At 45.5% G+C, this 21,427-nt stretch overlaps 2 protein-coding genes across 2 annotated transcripts in view; one reads left to right on the forward strand and one right to left on the reverse strand.

Annotated features, from left to right (window-relative positions):
* Positions 1–4,166, forward strand: part of DNAJC21 (DnaJ heat shock protein family (Hsp40) member C21) — a 31,425-nt gene extending 27,259 nt beyond the window's left edge. Inside the window, exons 11-12 of the mRNA XM_087715400.1 lie at positions 537–615; positions 3,698–4,166. Coding sequence (XP_087571526.1) covers positions 537–615; positions 3,698–3,862 — 244 coding nt within the window. The 3' untranslated portion in view covers positions 3,863–4,166. The remainder of the gene's footprint in view (positions 1–536; positions 616–3,697) is intronic.
* Positions 4,167–7,319: 3,153 nt separating this feature from the next.
* The window catches only part of AGXT2 (alanine--glyoxylate aminotransferase 2), a 42,825-nt gene continuing 28,717 nt past the window's right edge, over positions 7,320–21,427 (reverse strand). The window contains exons 12-14 of the mRNA XM_087715401.1: positions 19,300–19,449; positions 11,091–11,189; positions 7,320–7,465 (exon numbers count right to left, since the gene is read on the reverse strand). Coding sequence (XP_087571527.1) covers positions 7,355–7,465; positions 11,091–11,189; positions 19,300–19,449 — 360 coding nt within the window. The 3' untranslated portion in view covers positions 7,320–7,354. The remainder of the gene's footprint in view (positions 7,466–11,090; positions 11,190–19,299; positions 19,450–21,427) is intronic.

A 21,427-nucleotide genomic window follows, 5' to 3' on the forward strand; every position in this document is an offset into this window, starting at 1 on the left:
CCCAGGCCTGCCGGAACAGCCAGGTCTTAGTAGCTTTACGGAAGGCCGGAAGAGTAGTGAGGGTCCGGATCTCTACAGGGAGATCGTTCCATGGGCCGGGGCAGCAACAGAGAAGGCCCTCCCCCGGGGATTCACCAACCGACATTGACCGGCCGATGGCACCCGGAGGAGGCCCAATCTGTGCGATCTTATCGGTCTTTGGGAGGTAAATGGCAGGAGGCGGTCTCTCAGGTAGCCAGGTCCTAAACCATGTAGGGCTTTAAAAGTAACAACTAGCACCTTAAAGCGTGTCCGGAGACCAATGGGGAGCCAGTGCAGCTCGCGGAGGATAGGTGTAACGTGGGTGTATCTAGGTACACCCACTATCGCTCACGCGGCTGCATTCTGGACCAACTGCAGTCTTCGAGCACTCTTCAGGGGCAGCCCCATGTAGAGCGCGTTACAGTAATCCAGTAAAAGGTTCTGACTTGGGAAAATGTTTTATATAGACTGTATTTCAGTCTGCTCGGAGACTAAGAATGTCTTTATTATTTTAGCAATCCTAAAGGTAAAGGAAAGAAAGCAAAAGAGGCCAAGAAAACATCTGCAAAGGCTTCTTCAGAGGACCAGGTAAAGGTATGTAGAAGAGATGAACTCGGACAAAACAGGTTACTATTTTTGGCCTCAAGTCCTAACTGTATCTAAAGGCAATTCCCCCACCCCCTTTTTTTGTGTATGTGTTTAATGAAAACGAGGAACAGGGTGGCTCAGTGCTAAGACGTTGAGTTTGTCGATCAGAAAGGTCGGCAGTTTGGTGGTTTGAATCCCCAGCGCCGTGTAACGGACTGAGCTCCCATTACTTGTCCCAGCTTCTGCCAACCTAGCAGTTTGAAAGCACGTAAAAAATGCAAGTAGAAAAATAAGAACTACCCGTGTTGGGAAGGTAATAGCATTCCGTGTGCCTTCGGCATTTAGTCATGCTGGCCACATGACCATGGAGATGTCTTTGGACAACACTGGCTCTTCAGCTTTGAAACGGAGATGAGCACTACAGCGTGACGTATTGGGCTCCCCCTAAACTGGTTGGTTTGGTTGGTTTATTAGATTTATTAGAAACTGGGCATGGGCATGGCAAGTGTGTGACACATCTGGCCCGTGGGCTGGGAGTTTGACAGCCCTGGTTTAGACAATTAGGACAATTAATGAGTGGAACAACTTGATTCCAGAAGCTGTGAATGCTCCAACACTGGAAGTTTTAAAGAAGATGTTGGATAGCCATTTGTCTGAAATGGTATAGAGTTTTCTGCCTAAGCAGGGGATTGGAGTAGAAGACCTCCAAGGTTCCTTCCCACTCTGCTATTGTATTGTATTGTATTCTTCTTTTGAAACCTGTTTTAATTTCTCATTTAGTTTACAGCCCTGGATTTTTCTAGTACAGGTAGTCCTCTGCTTACAACAGTTTTTTTGGTGACCATTCGAAGCTACAATGGCATTGAAAAAAGTGACTTATGAGTGCTTTTCACACTTGCAACCATTGGCGCAGTCCCAGGGTTACAAAATCAAAATGCAGAAACTAGGCAACTGATTCTTATGGCCATTGCTATGTCCTGGGGTCATGTGATTATCTTTTGTGGCCTTCTGACAACCAAATTCATTGGGGGGTGGGGGGTTGTTCAGGTTCCTTTAACAACCCTGTTACTAACTTAACAACTGCAGTTATTCACTTAACCTTGGTCGTAAAATGGGGCAAAATTCACTTAACAAATGTCTCCTTTAACGACATAAATTTTGGGCTCAATTGTCATACGTTGAGAACTACCTGTATTCCTCTAGTGCAGGCATGTCAAACTCAAGGCCCACAGGGTGGATCTGGCCCATGGGCTGCTTAGATCTGGTCCGCGGGGCCGTCCTGGAAGCAGCAAAGGACAGGCCCACGGTGCCTCTGCCAGCAAAGACGGAACTCGGGAGAGCCACGTGCAGCTCTCCCGAGCTTCGTTTTTGCTGACAGAGGGTTGCACGAGGCCATCGCAGCTGAAAACGGAGCTAGGGAGCCTGTTTTCGCTGACAGAGCGCTCGGGTCACCACAGGCGCTCCCGACGCAAGTGATGTCAAGCTGGCCACACCCACCCTGCCTCCCTGAGGTCAAACACAACGCTGATGCAGCCCTCATTGAAATTGCATTTGACTCCCCTGCTCTAGTCAGATACCAACCAGGACTCTCCGTATGTAGCTTTTGAAGACAACCAAGATTGGCCAAATTCTGCCATCTTCTTGTGCTTTTTTTCTTTTTTTCTTCTTAACATGTTCCCCAAACTCTAAATGTGACCGCTTCAAAACTAGAACTCTGCCTACTTCACTTGTCCTCTTTTTAAAGAAACAACTAAGCAGTGTTAGATATGCTTATAACTTGGGTGAAAGATAGCCAAAAATTCTACAGCTGTGGAACGGGAAAGTCCAGAAGGATCTTGAAAAAAGACAAGAGCAAACCACTTGTATATTGCTACCCAGAAAATTACATGGACATGTCTAAATCACCAAGATTTAGCGCCTTCTTATATATGCCCCATTGTTCTGTCTTAGCCAACTTTCAGCCTGGGAACAAACTTGTTGATCATTCATTTAAGGTCTGTAGCTGTCTAGAAAGGATGACCAGCTTTAAATCTTAAGTTTAGCAACAACTATTAGCCGGTAGAGCAATGACCCTCCCAGTTTAGAGACAATATAATTAGAATTTTTTATTGGCCAAGTGTGATTAGACACACAAGGAATTTGTCTCTGGCGCATAACCCATCAGTGTAGTAATTGCAATAGCACTTAGACTTATATACCGCTTTACAGTGCTTTGCAGCCCTCTCTAAGCGGTTAACATAGTCAGCCTATTGCTCCCATCAATCTGGTTCCTCATTTTACCTTGGAAGGATGAAAAGCTGAGTCAAGCTTGAGCCGGGTGAGATTTGAACTGCCAAATTGCAGGCATCTGGCAGTCAGCAGAAGTAGCCTGCAGTACTGCACTCTAACCACTGCACCACCATGTACATGCAACAATAGTGATAGATCATTATATAGTTGAGAACCGGATGGTGATACTCAATCAAGTGGCTGTTTTCTTTTTCTGCCTGCTTGCAAGCTTGTAGAAATATGTTTTGAGGCCAATGTAGGTCTAACCAGGCTTAGTCTACTCCAATCAAGTGATTCTTTTACTACATTTTTGCTGTCATCAAAGAAATGCTATATTAATGGTAAATGGCTATGGAGATTCTCATTTATATAGATATAAAATAAATAAAGTGGCTCTGTGTGTGTGTTCCAGCATAACTCTGGAACGCCTCGAACAATTTCAACCATACTTGGTACACAGATGACTTACTCTCTGGAAAGAATTATTGTGGGGGGTAAGACACCCCTAAAACCCTTGGGGGGGGGGTTGATCTGTTAAGATACAGCCTGTTGTGCTTTAAAATGGCTTCTACTGTATTGCTGTAAAATGGCTTTTACTGTGCAGCAACAGTGGAGTTGTCGTGGCAACAGCTTCACAGTACTCCATAAGGGGGCTCTCTCCGGTAAGGGGGAAAATCCAACATTAGAAATTACGTTTGGTCCGGACATTTTCCCCCTATAAAAAGATACCCGGGCAACGCTGAATTATCGGCTAGTATATTATAAATTAATGGTAATAACGTTCTTCCTGTGTTTGTTTTTTCTGCTTTTCCCTTTACAGCCTGAGGGCCCCCTGCAGTGTGTTACCTGCAGCTGTGAATTTCAGTCGCGGAACAAATTGTTTGAACACCTGAAAACCACGGGGCATGCCAAAGCGTTAGCCGCCTCCACTGCCAACACAGCCACCAGCAGCAGAAGCAAGAAAGAAAAGCGGAGAAACAGATAGGGTTTTCTGGAAAGCCTCGAGAACTGTGGGGTTATTGTCACATCCAAAGGCACCTTGTTGGCCCAAAGAGAGGCAGGCTTTTCCCGTGTGACTTAACCGGGATGAAGACTGCTGGGCCCAGCCATAAACAGAGCAGAAACACATTTGAACCTGTGCAGCACTTGATAACAGTATCTGTTCGTATCTGTATTTTGTTTCATAAATTGGGCTAAAAGCCTCCAGATTGTTCATAAAGAGAGCCTTCCCGCTCCTTAGATTTGTAAAAACCTACCTGTACAGGCAAAGGAAATAAATTATTTTACTGTACATTTCTGTTTGTTTTGAAAAATTGCACTATTCACTTCATCTTGCGATGTCCCCTTTACAATTAAATGCACCTTTTTGCTACCAGCCTGCCTATATTCATTTAGCCCAAACCTGGGTTGGCTGTCAGCCAGAAGATCACTAGTGCCGCCCCTCACTCCGTGAAAAGGGGCTTGCTAACAACCATGATAGGAACAAACATTTTCTAGGCAAAAGCGTAACTTTAAAGATATTCTGTTATTGTATGAGCAAACCAGCAGTAGTGACTGCCGGAACCCACCCCTGATAGGTAGGTGGGTGGGTGGGTGGGTGGGTAGATAGGTAGGTAGGTAGGTAGGTAGGTAGGTAGGTAGGTAGGTAGGTAGGTAGGTAGATAGATAGATAGATAGATAGATAGATAGATAGATAGATAGATAGATAGATAGATAGATGATAGATAGATAGATGATAGATAGATAATAGATATAGATGATAGATAGATAGATAGATAATAGATAGATAGATGATAGATAGATAGATATAGATAGATAGATAGATAGATAGATAGATGATAGATAGATAATAGATAGATAGATGATAGATAGATAGATAGAGATAGATAGATAGATGATAGATAGATAGATAGATAATAGATAGATAGATATAGATTGATTGATTGATAGATTGATTGATTAATTGATTGATTGATTGATAGATTGATTGATTAATTGATTGATTGATTGATAGATGATATGTTCAGTTTAAAGTTTAATAAATTTATATGCCGCCCAATCCCGAAGGACTCTGGGCAGCTTACATAAAAAAATTCTAAAAAGAATACTACAAAATTTAAAATAGAGAGAAAACAAATTAAAAAGACACATCATGCAATCAACCTTAGTGGGGCTGGACCTCGTTCATGAGGTCAACAGCCCCAGGCCTGCCAGAACAGCCAGGTCTTAGTAGACTTTCGGAAGGCCGAGAGAGTGGGGAGGGTCTGGATCTCTGGGGGTAGATCGTTCCATAGGGCCGGGGCAGCTACAGAGATAACCAGCACCTTGAAGTGCGTTCGGAGACCGATGGGGAGCCAGTGCAGCTCATGGAGGATGGGTGTAACATGGGTGTATCTCGGTACACCCAGTATCGCTCACGCAGCTGCATTCTGGACCAATTGTAGTCTCCGAACACTCTTCAGGGGCAGCCCCATGTAGAGTTCACACGTATGTGCTAGTCATTTGCGTTCCTCTTGTGGCATATATTCAACAACTCAAAAGTGCTTTTTTAAGAGGCAACTGGACTTTCTTTGAAGATGTTTCACTTGTCATCCAAGAAGACTCTTGGGGAATGGAAGGATGTGTACTCCTTGCAGAGAGCTGGCCATTTGCATTCTTTTGACAAGTCATCAAGGCCACCTGGAGGTTTATCTATCCTCAGGGTCACCTGAGTAGTGCAAATTACCCACCATCCAGTCAGAGCTGGAGAAATCTTGGATGAGAAGCGAATCGTTTTCAAAGAAAAACCAGAAAGTCCAGTTGCCTCTTGAAGAAACAACCTTTGGGACAACCATGACCAGGATGACTGAGATAATCTCCATAGACATTCAACCACTGATTGAAAAGCACTGCTATAAAATATATTTGGGAAACTGTAGCTCTCTTGTTCTTGCTGTATTCTGTTCTTCAGCGAAAGAGACGGGTAAATTATCTAGTTGGGGGGAAGTTCAGGATCTCCATACGATTCTTCTGTTCAGAGCCATCTGAGTTAGCCTGGACAGCAAAATTTGCAAGTATCAATTTGGCATTAGTTTTCTCATCCCTGATCCAAGAGCTAAGAGTTGAAATTCCTTTATCTTACTATATGCTAAGACTAGTAAAGCACTAATCAGCATTAAACCTTCATTCTGTTCTCGCTGGTGGGGAAGTGTTTGTTGCCCCTCAGAAATTTGTGGTAGGATTTGCAGGGGTGGGCTTCAAAAATTTTAGCAAGGTGTTCTCTTCCCCGGTTGCTGGGTGGATGTGGCCGTGGTGGGCATGGCCTAGTCAGCCCCCTGAACCACAGTGTGGGGGGCTTGTTTTTGCCCTCCCAGGGCTCTGGAGGCTTTCTTCTAGCCTCCAGGAGGGTGAAAAACGGCCTCCCCAGGTTTTGGAGGCCCTCTGGAGGCTGGAAACAGGCCCATTTCCAGCGTTCCCGAACTTCTGATAGGCCCATTTTTTGCCCTTCCCGAGCCTCCATGCATGCCTTGTGCTTACCTCCATCTATGGGCCACGTGGAGACTCCTTGGAGGGGCGGAGTGTGGTGGGCAGGGCCAGCCAGGAGTGGGATTTGGGGGTTCTTCAAACTGCACAGAATCTTAGTTAGAGGTTCTCCTGAACACCTGCGCTCCCCCCCCCCAGCAGCCCATCCATGAGTGTCTGGAAAAAGATGCAGCTGCTTTAACAGGTCAAAATGAGATACTTTCACACGTGTCCACGTGTCATGAACATCTCATGAAGAATTATTTCTTCATCTGATCCTTATAACTCAAAATTGTTGGCATTTAATTCATATTCTGTATCAGTTTACTGCCTTTTTATGTATGTCAGGGCTCTTTAAAATTCCAGATGCGACTGCTGGATACAGTTGTAATATGCAAAAATTTGTCCAACATACCGCAGTGTTTCCACCTTCCACTTTTTGCTTTATGAAATTAAAGGTAAAGGTTCCCCTCGCACATATGTGCTAGTAGTTCTCGACTTTACCTTTATGAAATTGTCAAAACAGGCAAGGATTTGGGTATGTGTTTTCCCACCTGGAATTCAAAGCGAAATGGCAACAGAATTAGCTAGTGCCCTTATGGCAGAGGATTGGAAAGAATTTATATTCTGCTGCTCAGCTGTTTTTTTCAAACCTGTTTCCAGCAATTTCCCCCTCAGAAGCACTCAATCTTAAAATCCCTTTGTGTAGAGAGGAAGAAGGCTCCCGTGTGTTCAGCCAAAACATCTGCTGGGCTTTTGCAAATCAATTATGGACATATCGTCCAGCTGCTGCACAAGTTATAAAACAGCCAAATGGAGTTGCAGGCTAAGAAGCCTTCTGCTTTCTGTATATAACCTTAAGCAAATCTCAAAAAAAACCAACAATTATGACTCAGTGCTTCAGGTAATGAGTTCTGGTTCATGGATTTATTCACAGTGAGTCCAATGCATCTTGGATCCGTGTGTGTAAATTCTCTTATTTTCCAGCTGTTCTTTCCACATGTCTTATTAATGCTTCCTGGAAGACAGCTACTGCAAAATCTGCATCTTCCTTAGTAATGCACATCGGAGGTTTAATTCTAAATGTCTTGGGGAAGGGAAAAAAAAAGAGGGAAAATATTATACAGAGAAGAAACTTATTTAGTAGTTGAGATGTTTTGGCAGTAGATATAGTCACAAAGCAACATACTGTGCAGTTGCCGCTTAAGGGGCAGTGGATGGGGATGGACCAAGCTAAAACAATTCCAGCCTACCACAAGCTAAATGTATTGATCCATCTGTATGGTGCTGCTCTACAATATACTGTATTTTTCTGAGTATGAGATGCAGCGGAATATAACAAGCACCAAGATTTTGAAGAGGTAAATTTTTAAAAAAAGTTTTTGCACTCTGCAGACCTTCCAAACCCTCTGCACGCCTCATTTTTTGTGAAAAACGGGGAATGCAGAAAGTTTAAGAGGACTGCAAAGTGCTCCTGGGGGCCGGGAGGGCCAAAAGCGAGCAAACACTGGTCCGTTTTTCCCTCATTTTTGCCCTCCCCAACCCCTGGAAGCACTTTGCAGGCCTCCCAAACCCTCTGCACATCCATTTTTGTGAAGGGGACGTGGGTTTCAGGAGGCCAAAAATGCTGTATTCAGTGTTTAATACAGTGTATCACCCTCTTTTTGGGGGGGAAAGGTGTATCTTATACGCTGAAAAATACAGTATTTTGCAAGCCTTTTTTAAAAAGGGGGTAGATATGGCCAGCCCCATCCCTTCTCATACGATCATTTTATAGTGCTGGGCAATCTGCCCACATTTACAGTGACATGTGGCTACAAGGCTGATTCACAATATTTTTTGCCAGAAATGGGCATTTTTGGTTTCTGGCAAAAAAAAAAACATTGTGACAATGGACCACTTAATAACCAGCATGACTTAACGACAGAAATCTGGGTTCAATTATGATCATAAGTTGAGAACTCCCTGTGTTTTCATGCACAGGCTAATATACCTGGAACAAAGCAGGCTTGGAAACAAACCTCAGATACAATTTCATGCACAGACAGTTGTATGTGTTCCTTTTTTGACAAAAATGCCTTATTTATGCATTGATATGATATTATTTAAGGGACGTGGTGGCTCAGTGGCTAAGACGCTGAGCTTGTTTATCACAAAGGTTGGCAATTCAGTGGTTCGAATCCCTGGCGCCGTGTAACAGAGTGAGCTCCCGTTACTTGTCCCAGCTTCTGCCACCCTAGCAGTTCGAAAGAGGTTTAGAGGTTTTTTTAGAGGTTTTATTTGCATTTGTAGGCCGCCCTTTTCCCTGAGGGGACTCAGGGCGGCTCACAGAAAACCAGGGAGGGGGGAATACAACATTGAGACAACAACATATAATAAAATAGTAAACAACATGCATACATCATTCGGGCGGGGTAGCGATCCTTATCCCCAGGCCTGACGGGCGAGCCAGTTCTTCAAGGCTATGCGGAAGGCTTGGACGGTGGAGAGGGTACGAATCTCCACGGGGAGCTCGTTCCAAAGGGTCGGGGCTACTGCTGAGAAGGCCCTCCTCCTTGTAGTTGCCAGCCGACATTGGCTGGCCGATGGAATACGGAGGAGGCCTAGTCTATGAGATCTTATAGGTCGTAGGGAGGTAATCGGCAGAAGGCGGTCTCTCAAGTATCCAGATCCACTGCCATGTAGGGCTTTATGGGTGATTAATAGCACCTTGAAGCGCATCCGGAGATCGACAGGTAGCCAGCGCAGCTCGCGGAGGATAGGTGTTATGCGGGTGAATCGGGGTGCACCCGCAATCACTCGCGCGGCTGCATGTCAAAATGCAAGTAGAAAAATAGGGACCACCTTTGGTGGGAAGGTAATAGCGTTCCGTACACCCTTGGCGTTTAGTCATGCTGGCCACATGACCACGGAGACATCTTTGGACAGCGCTGGCTCTTCGGCTTTGAAATGGAGATGAGCACCGCCCCCTAGAGTCAGGAACGACTAGCATGCATGCTCGAGGGGAACCTTTACCTTTGCCTTCATGCTATTATTTATATCAGGGCTGACTAATCTTTTTCCCCTCTGGGCCATTTTCTTATTATTTTGAGGTCTGGATGAGTAATTAAGGATGGTAAAAAGCAATTTCAACTTCACCCCGGCTCCAGTGACATCACTATTATAATGACAGGATGATGTCACAGGAGCCGGGATGAGATTGAAATCGTTTTTTACCATCCTAAACTACTTGGAGTCAACCTGGTAAAGTTCCGTATTTTGAAATACATACAGAGGAATACTTATAGATAGTCCTTAACTTATGGCCACAATTGAGCCCAAAAGATCCATGGCTAAGCAAAATAGCTGTTAAGTGAGTTTTGCCCCATTTTACGAACTTTCTTGCCACTGTTGTTAAGTGAATCACTGCAATTGTTAATTGTTCAGTGAATCTGGATGTCAGATCTGTGTATCTGCCATTCTTCAGAGGAAGTGGGGAGAGGTATTATAACTTGCTACATTTACGTGATATTTTCCTATGTATCTTCTGCTTTGCATTGCATTCATCTATAACCTTTCAGCTGATTTATAACTGGTGCCTGGCGCTGGCTATTTCTCACCTTTCTCGGGGAATGTAATACATGTAATACAATACAGCATGTAATACAATAGCACAGTTGGAAGGGACCTTGGAGATCTTCTAGTCCAACCCCCTGCCTAGGCAGAAAACCCTACACCGTTTCAGATAAATGGCTATCCAATATCTTCTTAAAGACTTCCAGTGTTGGGGCATTCACAACTTCTGGAGGCAAGCTGTTCCACTGATTAATTGTTCTAACTGTCAGGAAATTTCTCCTCGGTTCTAAGTTGCTTCTCTCCTTGATTAGTTTCCACCCATTGCTTCTTGTTCTACACTCAGGTGCCTTGGAGAATAGTTTGACTCCCTCTTCTTTGTGGCAACCCTTGAGATATTGGAACACTGCTATCATGTCTCCCCTAGTCCTTCTTTTCATTAAACTGGACATACCCAGTTCCTGCAAACGTTCCTCATATGTTTTAGCCTCCAGTCCCCTAGTAAGTGTATGTAAAGTGGGGGTGGGCCATGTGGACAGCAGAGTCGGAAGATGGCCCTGAGAACGCTCCCTTCTCTGTTTCTCAGAGCAGCCAGTGCAATAACATCTTCACACCTGCGTATTGGCTGAATCCACTCCGGACTGTTGGGAGGGGTGTCTAATTCCTTTATTCTTAATTGTACGGCCTGAGGGACTTCAGAGCCTGCTTTGAACCTGCCCTGCTATCACCCCTTTTCAATAAAAGGTTCCTTTTGAAAGGCCAAGTTTCAAGAGTCTTTACTTTCTTGAATAATGGGGAGAGGACGGGCCTTTAAACTGGCTTCCCCATTGACTTTGTTGTCAGAATGCCACAAAAGATAATTGCGTGACCCCAGGACACTGTAACTGTGATAAATGCATGCCAATTGTCAAGAGTCCAAATTTTGATCACATGATCATGAGGATGCTGTAATGCTCATAAGTGGGGGAAAAAACAGCCATAAATCACTTTTTTTCAGTGTCATTGTAACTTTGAAAGGTTACTAAATGAACGGTTGTAATTTGAGGCCTATATTTTTTAATATGCAAATCATTCGTTTTCCTTCAGCATGGGTCAGCCTTCTGTCTACTGAAGAACTGGCTATGGCCACAGCTTAATATGATTCTCAACATTTACAATACCTGTAATTGCATCCCTCCTTTGCCAATCAGTATTCCCATGTCCTTGCAGTCTTCCCAAATCTGGTCCATCTCTTCAGCTGGAAGTGGCTGGCGGCTTTCCTACAAAGGAAGTTTAAACTTCAGTTTCCCACCTTTTTTATTGTTTAAAAAAAAACAGGAGGACATGAAAGAATCAAACAATACATAGCCATTAATCACAAGAAAGTGGATTTTTATGTTGTGAGTTTTTGTGCATGCTAAGACAATTCGAAAGGTACTTTGAGTTGCTAATGGCAAAGCATTAATAAATAAAATACAATATTTTGGCTATGTTAACATTCAATTTCACAGGTTTTAGAATTGCAGGTTGACATACTCAGCATCACAGTACATCTTCTATTTTATTGATTAAATTAATACTTACCATTGAGAACTCAAAATAGCTTTCGAACGTTGTGCGCATGCACAAAGACTCACAAAAATGAAGCAGGTGCAAAATGATTTACTTTTTCAGTAATTGCCATAGTGGTTAGTGGTGTTTGCAAGAAGACTCTACACTTAGACCTTGACACATGACTAATGGAAGTTGCCTGTTATGATCATGTGTTGTAAAATAGGTTGGTGAATTTTACTACCTTTTTTTGGTAGTGGTCATAAAATGACCACCGAGGTCATTAAGTGAACTAATGGAAGTAAGTGTGCCAGTTTTCAGCAAAATTATTGTAAAACACTGTCATGTGACTGCAGAACATGGCAAAGGGTCATAAATTCAACCATGTGGCTGAGTGCCCAAAGTTAGGCCATGTACAATAGTGCGGAGTTATGTAACTCCAACAATCAGAAGTTTGAACCTGGGTTGTAGGCCCCTTGTGCCTACAAGGTCAGTCATAACTTTGAATGGTGGCTAAGCAACTGTTCATAAGTTGAAGAATATCTGTAATTTCGATAATGCCGGAACAAAGGTAGCACTACAATCAAGATCTCTGGCCTTTTTTGGCCTTGGGAACAGCGCTTGGGAGAACCTAAGACCCCCGGGCTACCCAGCTGTGCGAGGACGGCGGCGACGGCGGCGCGCGGCGGTGAGAGCGGCGCGCGGGCGTTCGGAGCCTGTTCGGAGCCTCCCCTTACCATCTCTGGCCTTCTTGGTAGCCCTTGGTGCTGCTGGTGAGCCCCCTGGCCAATTACCTACTGGCCCCTGGTCCTATCATCTATCATCCATCCCAGAGCAGCGGAACAGCAGCTGCTGAGGTTGGAAGAGAAACGTGGAGGAAAATATGGAGGAAATGGCGGCGCCAAACAGCTGACTCACAGTATCACATTTTACATCCTCTTCTCCGGCCAGCCTGCTGACTGTGCTGGAGCTGAGTAGTTGTGACTGAGATTGTGAGTCTTGGTGACTAGTGAACTGAGAGGGGTGAATTTTAATTTATTTTACCTTAAAGAAGGGGGCTGTCGGAAGCTGTTGGAGGCTGCACTGAATTTATGTATTGAATGGACGTGCTTACTATTGCCTTAGACGCCCCCCCTCCCCCTCGGATCTATCTCCGCTCACTGGACTATCTGTTGCCATTTTACTATTTATCATCTGCTGCTTTGCTGTCTATTGTCGCTGTAGCCCCCTCCGGACTTTGCTCCCTGCCCATTTAACTAGTAGGAGGAGTAGGACCGCGGCCAACTAGCGGGGAGCAATAGAGGATGGCGACTACAGGGATAAGGACTGAGCCCCGAGAATACCAGCATTTCTCCTTCCATTTCCAAGAGCGGTGCAAGTTAGCCTCGAACTCTGGTCCCCTACATTGGGGCCCTTATATGTCCTTGGGAAAGAGACTCTCGAATATACAGCCCGCTAACCTCCACCACTGGGACAAGACTATACGGATGTTGTTTATGAACTTTGGAGTCTTATATTTAATCTCGCTTGCCTATAGCCACCTGATACACTATGTACTTTTGACTTGGTGGCTTAGGACATTTCCCCAGATCATAAGAAGGGAGAGGAGCAGACCATCGCTTCCTCCACTGTTCCCATATTATCATTACTAGTATTATATACTATAACTGCGCAATTTTAAATTGAATGCTGAGTGTATGGGGGCTGGCTGGAATTGAATGAATGGCCCACTTTTAGTAATTGTTACCCTTGTATTTTATATGTTTTAAATTTTTACGTGGGAATTGCTAGAGTAGATAAATGAGTATGTTTGACTCGGAGGACCTGCTGGGGAAGGCGGGAGGAACCGGGGTGGTTGGGGGGACCATGGACATGGGAGTGGGTCGGAGCATAGCGGTCGTGACAGGGAGAGGCAGATATGGCGGGGACCTTAGGGCTGGCCATTACCGGGGAAGGAGGGTTCGCTACATTACAGAGATCCCTCCTTCCGGCCCTAGGAGTCCCACTCCAAGACCAGATGGCGCGAGTATTCAGGACCCTGGTCTCAGGCTGTTGTCGCTAAATGCCAGGTCTGTTGTCCACAAAGCTCCCCTCGTCCGGGACTTAATTGTTGACGAGAGGGCAGACCTGGCATGTATTACTGAAACCTGGCTGGGCACAGAAGGAGGAGTCCCCCTTGTAGAGATGTGCCCAGAGGGATTTCAGGTGCTTCATCAGCCGAGAGCCCAGGGAAGGGGTGGCGGTGTGGCTATTGTAATCCGGGAGTCTCTGTTACCTCGTAGGGTCCCTGCTCCGGAGCTTGTCGGGTGTGAGTCTCTGCTGATAAAGTTGGACCTCAAGGGTCAAGTGGGTTTGCTGCTAACGTACCTGCCTCCCAACTGCGTTGCAGCATCCCTCCCCTCGCTCCTCGAGTCAGTAGCCGAGCTGGCAGTTGAGTTCCCCAGGCTTATAGTTCTGGGGGATTTCAACTTGCCATCGCTCGGTGAACGCTCTGATGGGGCGCAGGAGTTCATGGCTTCCATGACAGCCATGGGCTTGACCCAAGTAATTCGGGGCCCAACCCACGCAGCGGGTCACATGCTCGACCTCGTATTTCTCTCGGAGCAGTGGATGTGTGATCTTGGTCTGAGGGGTAATGAGATCATACCCCTGTCGTGGTCAGACCATTACCTACTGAGGCTTGACTTCCGGAGGCCAAACCCCCACCGTAGGGAGGAGGAACCGACCAGGTGGTTCCGCCCCAGGCGACTTATGGACCCTCTGAGGTTCCAGACGGAGCTTGGGGTTATTCCTGATACCCTCGCCCACAGTTCGGCGGAGACTCTGGCTGCCGCCTGGCACTCGGCGGCGTCGGAGTCTCTCGACCGGATTGCGCCACTACGGCCCCTCCGGGTCAGTGGATCCCGGAGAGCTCCCTGGTTTACCGAGGAACTCCGGGAGAAGAAACGCCGGAGGAGATGCCTAGAGCACCAGTGGAGGTCCGATAGGTCCGAGGCAAGCCGAGCACTCTTAACTACCTGCACCAAGGACTATGTCCGAGCATTAAGAACTGCAAAAAGATCATATATTTCTTCCTTGGTTGCGTCCGCCGAGTCACGCCCAGCCGCCCTGTTCAGGATAACCCGCTCCCTCCTTAATAGGAGGGATGCGGGAGACCCCTTGCAGGGCAGGGCCGAGGATTATGCTCAATTCTTGGCGGACAAAGTAGCTCGGTTTCGATCGGACTTGGACTCCACCGCAGTAGATCCAGCTGAGACACAGGAGGATCATTTGCCACATCAGTTCTGGGTTGAGTTCCAGGAAGTTGCCTCTGGGGATGTGGACAAGGCCATCCGAGCTGTAAGTGCCTCCACTTGTATTCTGGACCCGTGTCCCTCCTGGCTGGTGGCTAACAGCAGGGAGGTGACACATGGCTGGATCCAGGCGGTTGTCACCGCCTCCCTTCGGGAGGGGCACTTCCCCGCCGTACTCAAAACGGCGGTGGTGAGACCCCTCCTAAAGAAACCATCGTTAGATCCAGCCATCTTAAACAACTTTCGTCCTGTCTCCAACCTTCCCTTTATCGGGAAGGTTGTTGAGAAGGTGGTGGCCTTTCAGCTTCGACGGGCCTTGGAGGAAGCTAGCTATCTTGACCCCTTCCAGTCCGGCTTCAGACCCGGTTACAGCACAGAAACCGCTTTGGTCGCATTGACCGATGATCTCTGGAGGGCCAGAGATGGAGGCTATGCGTCCATCCTGGTTCTCCTTGACCTCTCAGCGGCTTTCGATACCATCGACCATGGTATCCTTCTGCGACGACTGCGGGAGGTGGGAGTGGGAGGCACTGTTTTGCGGTGGTTCTCCTCCTACCTCTCGGACAGGTCGCAGTCGGTGTTAGTGGGGGGGCAGAGATCGTCCCTGAGGCCCCTAACATGTGGAGTACCTCAGGGTTCGGTCCTATCCCCCCTACTATTTAACATATACATGAAACCGCTGGGCGAGATCATTCGGAGGCACGGGATAAAATACCATCAATATGCGGACGATACACAATTGTATCTGTCCGCCCCGTGCCAACTCAATGAAGCGGTGGACGTGATGAACCGGGGTCTGGAGGCCGTTAAGGACTGGATGAGTGCTAACAAACTGGTGCTCAACCCGGATAAGACCGAGTGGCTGTTGTGTTTCCCCCCCAATAATTTGGCTAATACACCAACGCTTAGGCTGGGGGGTCAAATTCTACACCCCCTCAGATAGGGTCCGCAACTTAGGAGTCCTCCTGGATCCACAGCTGACTTTTGATCACCAGCTGTCAGCTGTGACCAGGGGGGCATTTGCCCAGGTTCGCCTGGTCCGCCAGTTGCGGCCCTACCTAGATCGGGGGGCCCTCACAACAGTCACTCGAGCCCTTGTGATCTCTAGACTGGAATACTGCAATGGGCTCTACATGGGGTTGCCCCTGAAGTGCATCCGGCGACTACAGCTAGTCCAAAATGCAGCCGCGCGAGTGATAGTGGGCGCACCTCGGTTCGCCCACGTTACACCTGTCCTCCGCGAGCTGCACTGGCTGCCTGTTGGTCTCCGGGTGCGCTTCAGGATACTGATGACCATCTTTAAAGCACTCCATGGTAGTGGATCTGGGTACTTGAGAGACCGCCTTCTGCCGATTACCTCCCTAAATCGACCAATTAGATCTCACAGACTGGGCCTCCTCCGAATTCCATCTGCCAGTCAATACCGACTGGCGACCACGCGGAGGAGAGCCTTTTCTGTTGCTGCTCCGACCCTATGGAACGAGCTCCCCATGGAGATCCGCACCCTCACCACTATCCAGACCTTCCGCGCAGCCCTCAAGAACTGGCTCTCCCAGCAGGCCTGGGGATAGGTTCCTAATTACCCGCCCGAGTGTTTGACTGTTGAATGAAAGTTGGGTTTTTATTACTTTTCTGTTGTTCACATATTGTTTTGTTTTGACCTTGCACCTCCCCTCCCTTGTCGTTGTAAGCCGCCCTGAGTCCCCTCAGGGAAAAGGGCGGCATATAAATCCCAATAAATACCTAAAAAAAATACCTAAAAGAGAGCCACAGTGGCGCAGTAGAGTGCAGTACTGCAGGCTACTTCTGCAGATCACCGACTGCCAGCAGTTTGGCAGATCGAATCTCACCAGGCTCAAGATTGACTCAGCCTTCCATCCTTCCGAGGTGGGTAAAATGACTGTAAACTGCTTATTGCCCCGGGCAATGAGGTTCTGCCATGTTTAGGAATCTTTTTCATACCACGTTTATTATCAGACATCCTTAATAACAAAACTTACAGTTCAGTGTTAAGATTCTTCTGACTTTCCATGATTTCTCCCATCACGTAGTGTGAAAAGATGATGATTTTATCCCCATGCTGAGTGGAGATGTAGAATGCTACTATTCCGGTTCACAAAGGCAATTAAACTGCCCGGCTATAAACTTTGCATGTGGACAAGATGCCCTGGTGGCCAATCAGGAACAGTGATGTGATCACATGTCATGGAACTATATTTCCCATAAGGCAGTCTCTGCCTGCATTTCCCATGAGGTAGTTTCTTAAAGGAGACAGTTCTTAATTCCTACACTAGCTATATACTGCTGGGACAGCACAAGCATTATGAAATGAAATATAGTAAGTCTAAGTGCTATTGCTATCAAGCTTCAATGTGTAGTTCTCTGCTCATCTTATTATTATTTTTTGAACCGTGGTTTTAGAACAACTATTAATATTCAGTTCTGATGCACCTATAGATTTTACTGACTATATTCGGCAGTAGGCATTGGTATCATGGTTGTTTAGTCACTTTAGCATTATATGTAATTTTATATAATAGTATACCAGTTACATAGATGTGTAGCACTGCATTCCTCATGGACTTAATAACCCTAATTGTATTTATAATCTTAATAGTGCTAATATTATGTTTTGTGCTAGCACCTTACGATGGAGTTATTTTTATAGTATGTACATTAGACTTGCAAAACAGGATGGTTTTAATGTTATTGTTGAATTTAAATTTTGTTGATCATTGAGTAAAATAAATGGTGAAACTGATCCTTGTCTACTCAGCCCTGGTGAGACCACACCTGGAGTGTGGTCTCACCAGGGCTGGTGTTAGAGTTCCAGAAGTCTATTAGAGTTAATTAACAGATTTAGTAGATTAACAGAGTTGGAAGGGACCTTGTAGGTCTTCTAGTCCAACAACCATTTCCGATCAATGGCAGTCCAGTATCTTCTTGAAACCTCCAGTGTTGAAGCTCCCAACTTCTGAAGGCAATCTGTTCCATTGGTTGATTGTTCTCACTGTCAGAAAATGTCTCCTTATTTTTAGGTTGAATCTCTCCTTGATCAGTTTCCATCCATTATTCTTCTGGTGCCTTGGAAAATAGCTTGACCCCCTCCTCTCTGTGGCAGTCCCTCAAATACTGGAACACTGCTATCATGTCTCCCCTGGTCCTTCTCTTCACTGGGCTAGCCATGCCGAGTACTTGCAACTGTTCATTTTAGCCTCCAGTCCCCTAATCATCTTGCTCTTCTTTGCACTCTTTCTAGAGTCTCAATATCTTTTTATAGTGTGGTGACCAAAACTGGATTCAGTATTCTAGGTGTGGTCTTACCAAGGCTTTATAGAGTGGTATTAGTACCTCACTTGATCTTGATTGTAGCCTCTATTAATGCAATTTAGGATTGCATTGGCGTAATTGTTAGAGACAGTTCACAGAGGCCAATAAAAATTATATAAGCCCTTCAGAGCATTTCCTATGAGGATAGAGAGAAAGAAGTTGGAATCTTCAGTTTCAAGGTGTGTTTCTCAACCTTGGCAACTCTAACATGTGTGGATGTTAACTCCCAGAATTCGCAGACAGTCATGCTGTTTGGGAAATCTGGAAATTGAAGTCCACACATCTTCATCATCATCATCATCACAACAACAACAACAACAACAACAACACTTAGACATATACCACTTCATAGTGCTTAATAACCCTCTCTAAGTGGTTCACAGAGTCAGCCTATTGCCCCCAACAATCTGGGTCCTCATTTTACCCACCTCGGAAGGATGGAAGGCTGAATCAAACTTGAGCTGGTGAGATTCAATCTGCCAAACTACAGCCAGCAGAAGTAGCCTGCAGTACAGGGGTGAAATTCAGCAGGTTCTGACAGGTTCTGGAGAACCGGTAGCGGAAATTTTGAGTAGTTTGGAGAACTGGAAAATACCACCTCTGGCTGGCACCAGAGTGGAGTGGGAATGGAGATTTTGTAGTATCCTTCCCCTGTCACCCCCACCAAGCCACACCATGCCCACCAAGCCACGCCCACAGAACCAGTAGTAAAAAAAATTGAATTTCACCATTGCTGCAGTACTGCCCTCTAACCATTGCGATACCATGGCTCATGTCAGCTTAAAGTTGTCAAGATTGGAAACACTGGTCTAGAGCAAAGAAACTGAAGGGCAACATGATATGATAGCCATGGTGAGGTACGTAAAGGGAAGCTACAGAGAAGATAGAAATTATTTGACCTGGCCCAGAAACTAGATGTAGAAATAACAACTACGTGTTTAAAATCCATTAGAATATAAAAGAAAATCTTCCCGTCAATAGCATGTGTACAACAGTGAATAGTGAACAGTGAATGTTCCAGTTAGAATCCAAAGGTTATAGGTTTTCTCTCTCTTCGTTATTTTTTTTTAAACATTAACCATCTTTCATTAGTGGCAAATTAGTTTTCCTGCACATTGTAATGGGTTGGACTAGATGACCCTTGTTGTCCTTTCCAGTTCAATGCAAATACTTTATAGGCACTATAGCCTTCCTCCCCTCCGAGTGCAGTCCATACCTTATTCTTGACCATCTCTATCCCAATCATAAGTCCTTTGCCACGAACATCTCCAACACTTTCAAACTTATCCCGCAGCTTTGCAAACTCTAAGAGCAAGTGAGTTCCGACCTCTTGGCAATTTTTCTGCAAGCCATCTTCCGCTATTGCCTGGACGCCCAAAAACCATAGAAAGAAACCGTCAAGCATTCGGAAATAGCATTGCTGGCACATTTAGTTCTACAAGGGGCCCTAAGAACTAGATGGAAATAACTTTGATAAGATCATGACCAGTCAAAAAGGATTAGAATGTCAATCAACTTCATTACGTGTCAACACATGGAAAAATTTGGGAGTACATTCGATCTAATAGAATACAGCTAGTCCTTGACTTACAACAGTTCATTTAGTGACCGTTCAAAGTTACAACGGCACTGAAAAAAGTGACTTATGGCCGTTTTTCACAGTTACAACCTTTGCAGCAATCCCATGATCCTATGATCAAAATTCAGACGCCTGGCAACTGGTTCATACTTACGACCGTTGCAGGGTCCCAAAGTCACGCGATCAGTTTTTGCAACCTTCTGACAAGCAAAGTCAAGCAAAGCCAGATTTACTTAACAACCAGGTTTCTAACTTATCAATCGCAGTGATTCACTTAACAACGGTGGCAAGAAATGTTGTAAAATGGGGAAAAACTCACTGAACAAATTCTCACTTAACAACAGAGTTTTGGGGGACAATTGTGGTCGTAAGTCGAGGACTACCTGTATTGAGGGGCTTCGGAGGGGAGGGGGATCCAACATTAAAATAGTGGGTGTAGCTGAGGCGAAGTCCTGCCCCAGTATATTTTCAATATATTTGCAATGCTTGTGATCCACACTAAAAAAGGGGGTAGAGCTTCAAACCCCCCCCCCCAAAGTCCTGGCCCCAATATTTTGCAAATGTCCATGGCAATATGGAGAATGTGTAACTGTCTTGCTGTGAAGTACAGTGGAAATTATACAAGCATATTTTTTCTCCTGTTCCACTGTGTTCAATTCTTGGAAACTGGACAAATCCCTGCAGTTTTCTTGGCAAGGTTTTTCAAAAGTGGTTGGCCTTTGCCTCTTTCCCAGGCTGAGAGAAAGAGACTGGCCCAAGGTCTCCCAGCTGGCTTCACGCCTGAAGTGGTACTAGAACTCACCATCTCCCAGTTTCTAAACTGATGCCTTAATCATCACATCAGACTGCCTCTCTACAAATGTGCAACATCCCATTAATTTCACTGAGATTTGCAATAGATGAATAATCTGCATTAATCTATCTACACAGAATCCATAGTTTTAGTGCTTATTACCTGAATCGTCATGCCCCAGCATATAACTTTTATATACCGTGGTTGCTCTCTAGTCCCATCTAGTGGCCAGAGGGACAAATATGCCCTAAAATATGATCTTTATATACTGTTGTTGCTCTCTAGCCCCATTTAGTGGTCGGAAAGACAAATACCAAGTATGTTGTTTGAAGTTGATTTAAACCATTTGCCCATCAGCTCGCACTCCCAAACCAAGTGCATGCTGGGAAGCCAGACTCCATTTCCTTTAGCATTTGGAGAAGGCAGAAGCACAAAGAGGGAATCCATCTTAATCTGTGGCACATGGTCCTCCAAGGACAAACCCACATCCCAGACACAGAGCATCGCTGGTGAGATTTAAATTGCTTGTATTTATTAATTGTTATGTTCAGCGGTAACGTAATGCTGTCTATTTTGTATTTGGGTCTCATTATATGTATCCCTATTTTCCCCAGTTTCACCATATCCTGTTCTTTCAATAAAGCATCCAGATCTACGCATAAAGTCTGTTTTATTGGAGGATAGGTGGGTTTAGTTGCACACGTGTAGTGGGGACAGAACATAAAGGGAAACCTTTAGCCTGCCTTTGCTTTCCCTGCATTTAAATAGAGAAGGAAGTTATGTTTGAAAATAAAAAGGATTCCAGATTGTTTTCCTACCGTGTTTCCCCAAAATTACGACATGTCCTGATAATAAGGCCATGCCACATTTTTCTGGTGGGCAAAAATATAAGCCCTCCCTCGCAAATAAGCCCCCTGGACAACCCCCCACCTCCAGCCAGGCAGAGCGCCACTAACCAACCTAGCGGTATCC

This window comes from Thamnophis sirtalis, unplaced genomic scaffold (genome assembly GCF_051295495.1).
Source record: "Thamnophis sirtalis isolate CommonGarterSnake01/CBP01778 unplaced genomic scaffold, rThaSir2_p1.2 scaffold_5, whole genome shotgun sequence".
Taxonomy (NCBI): domain Eukaryota; kingdom Metazoa; phylum Chordata; class Lepidosauria; order Squamata; family Natricidae; genus Thamnophis; species Thamnophis sirtalis.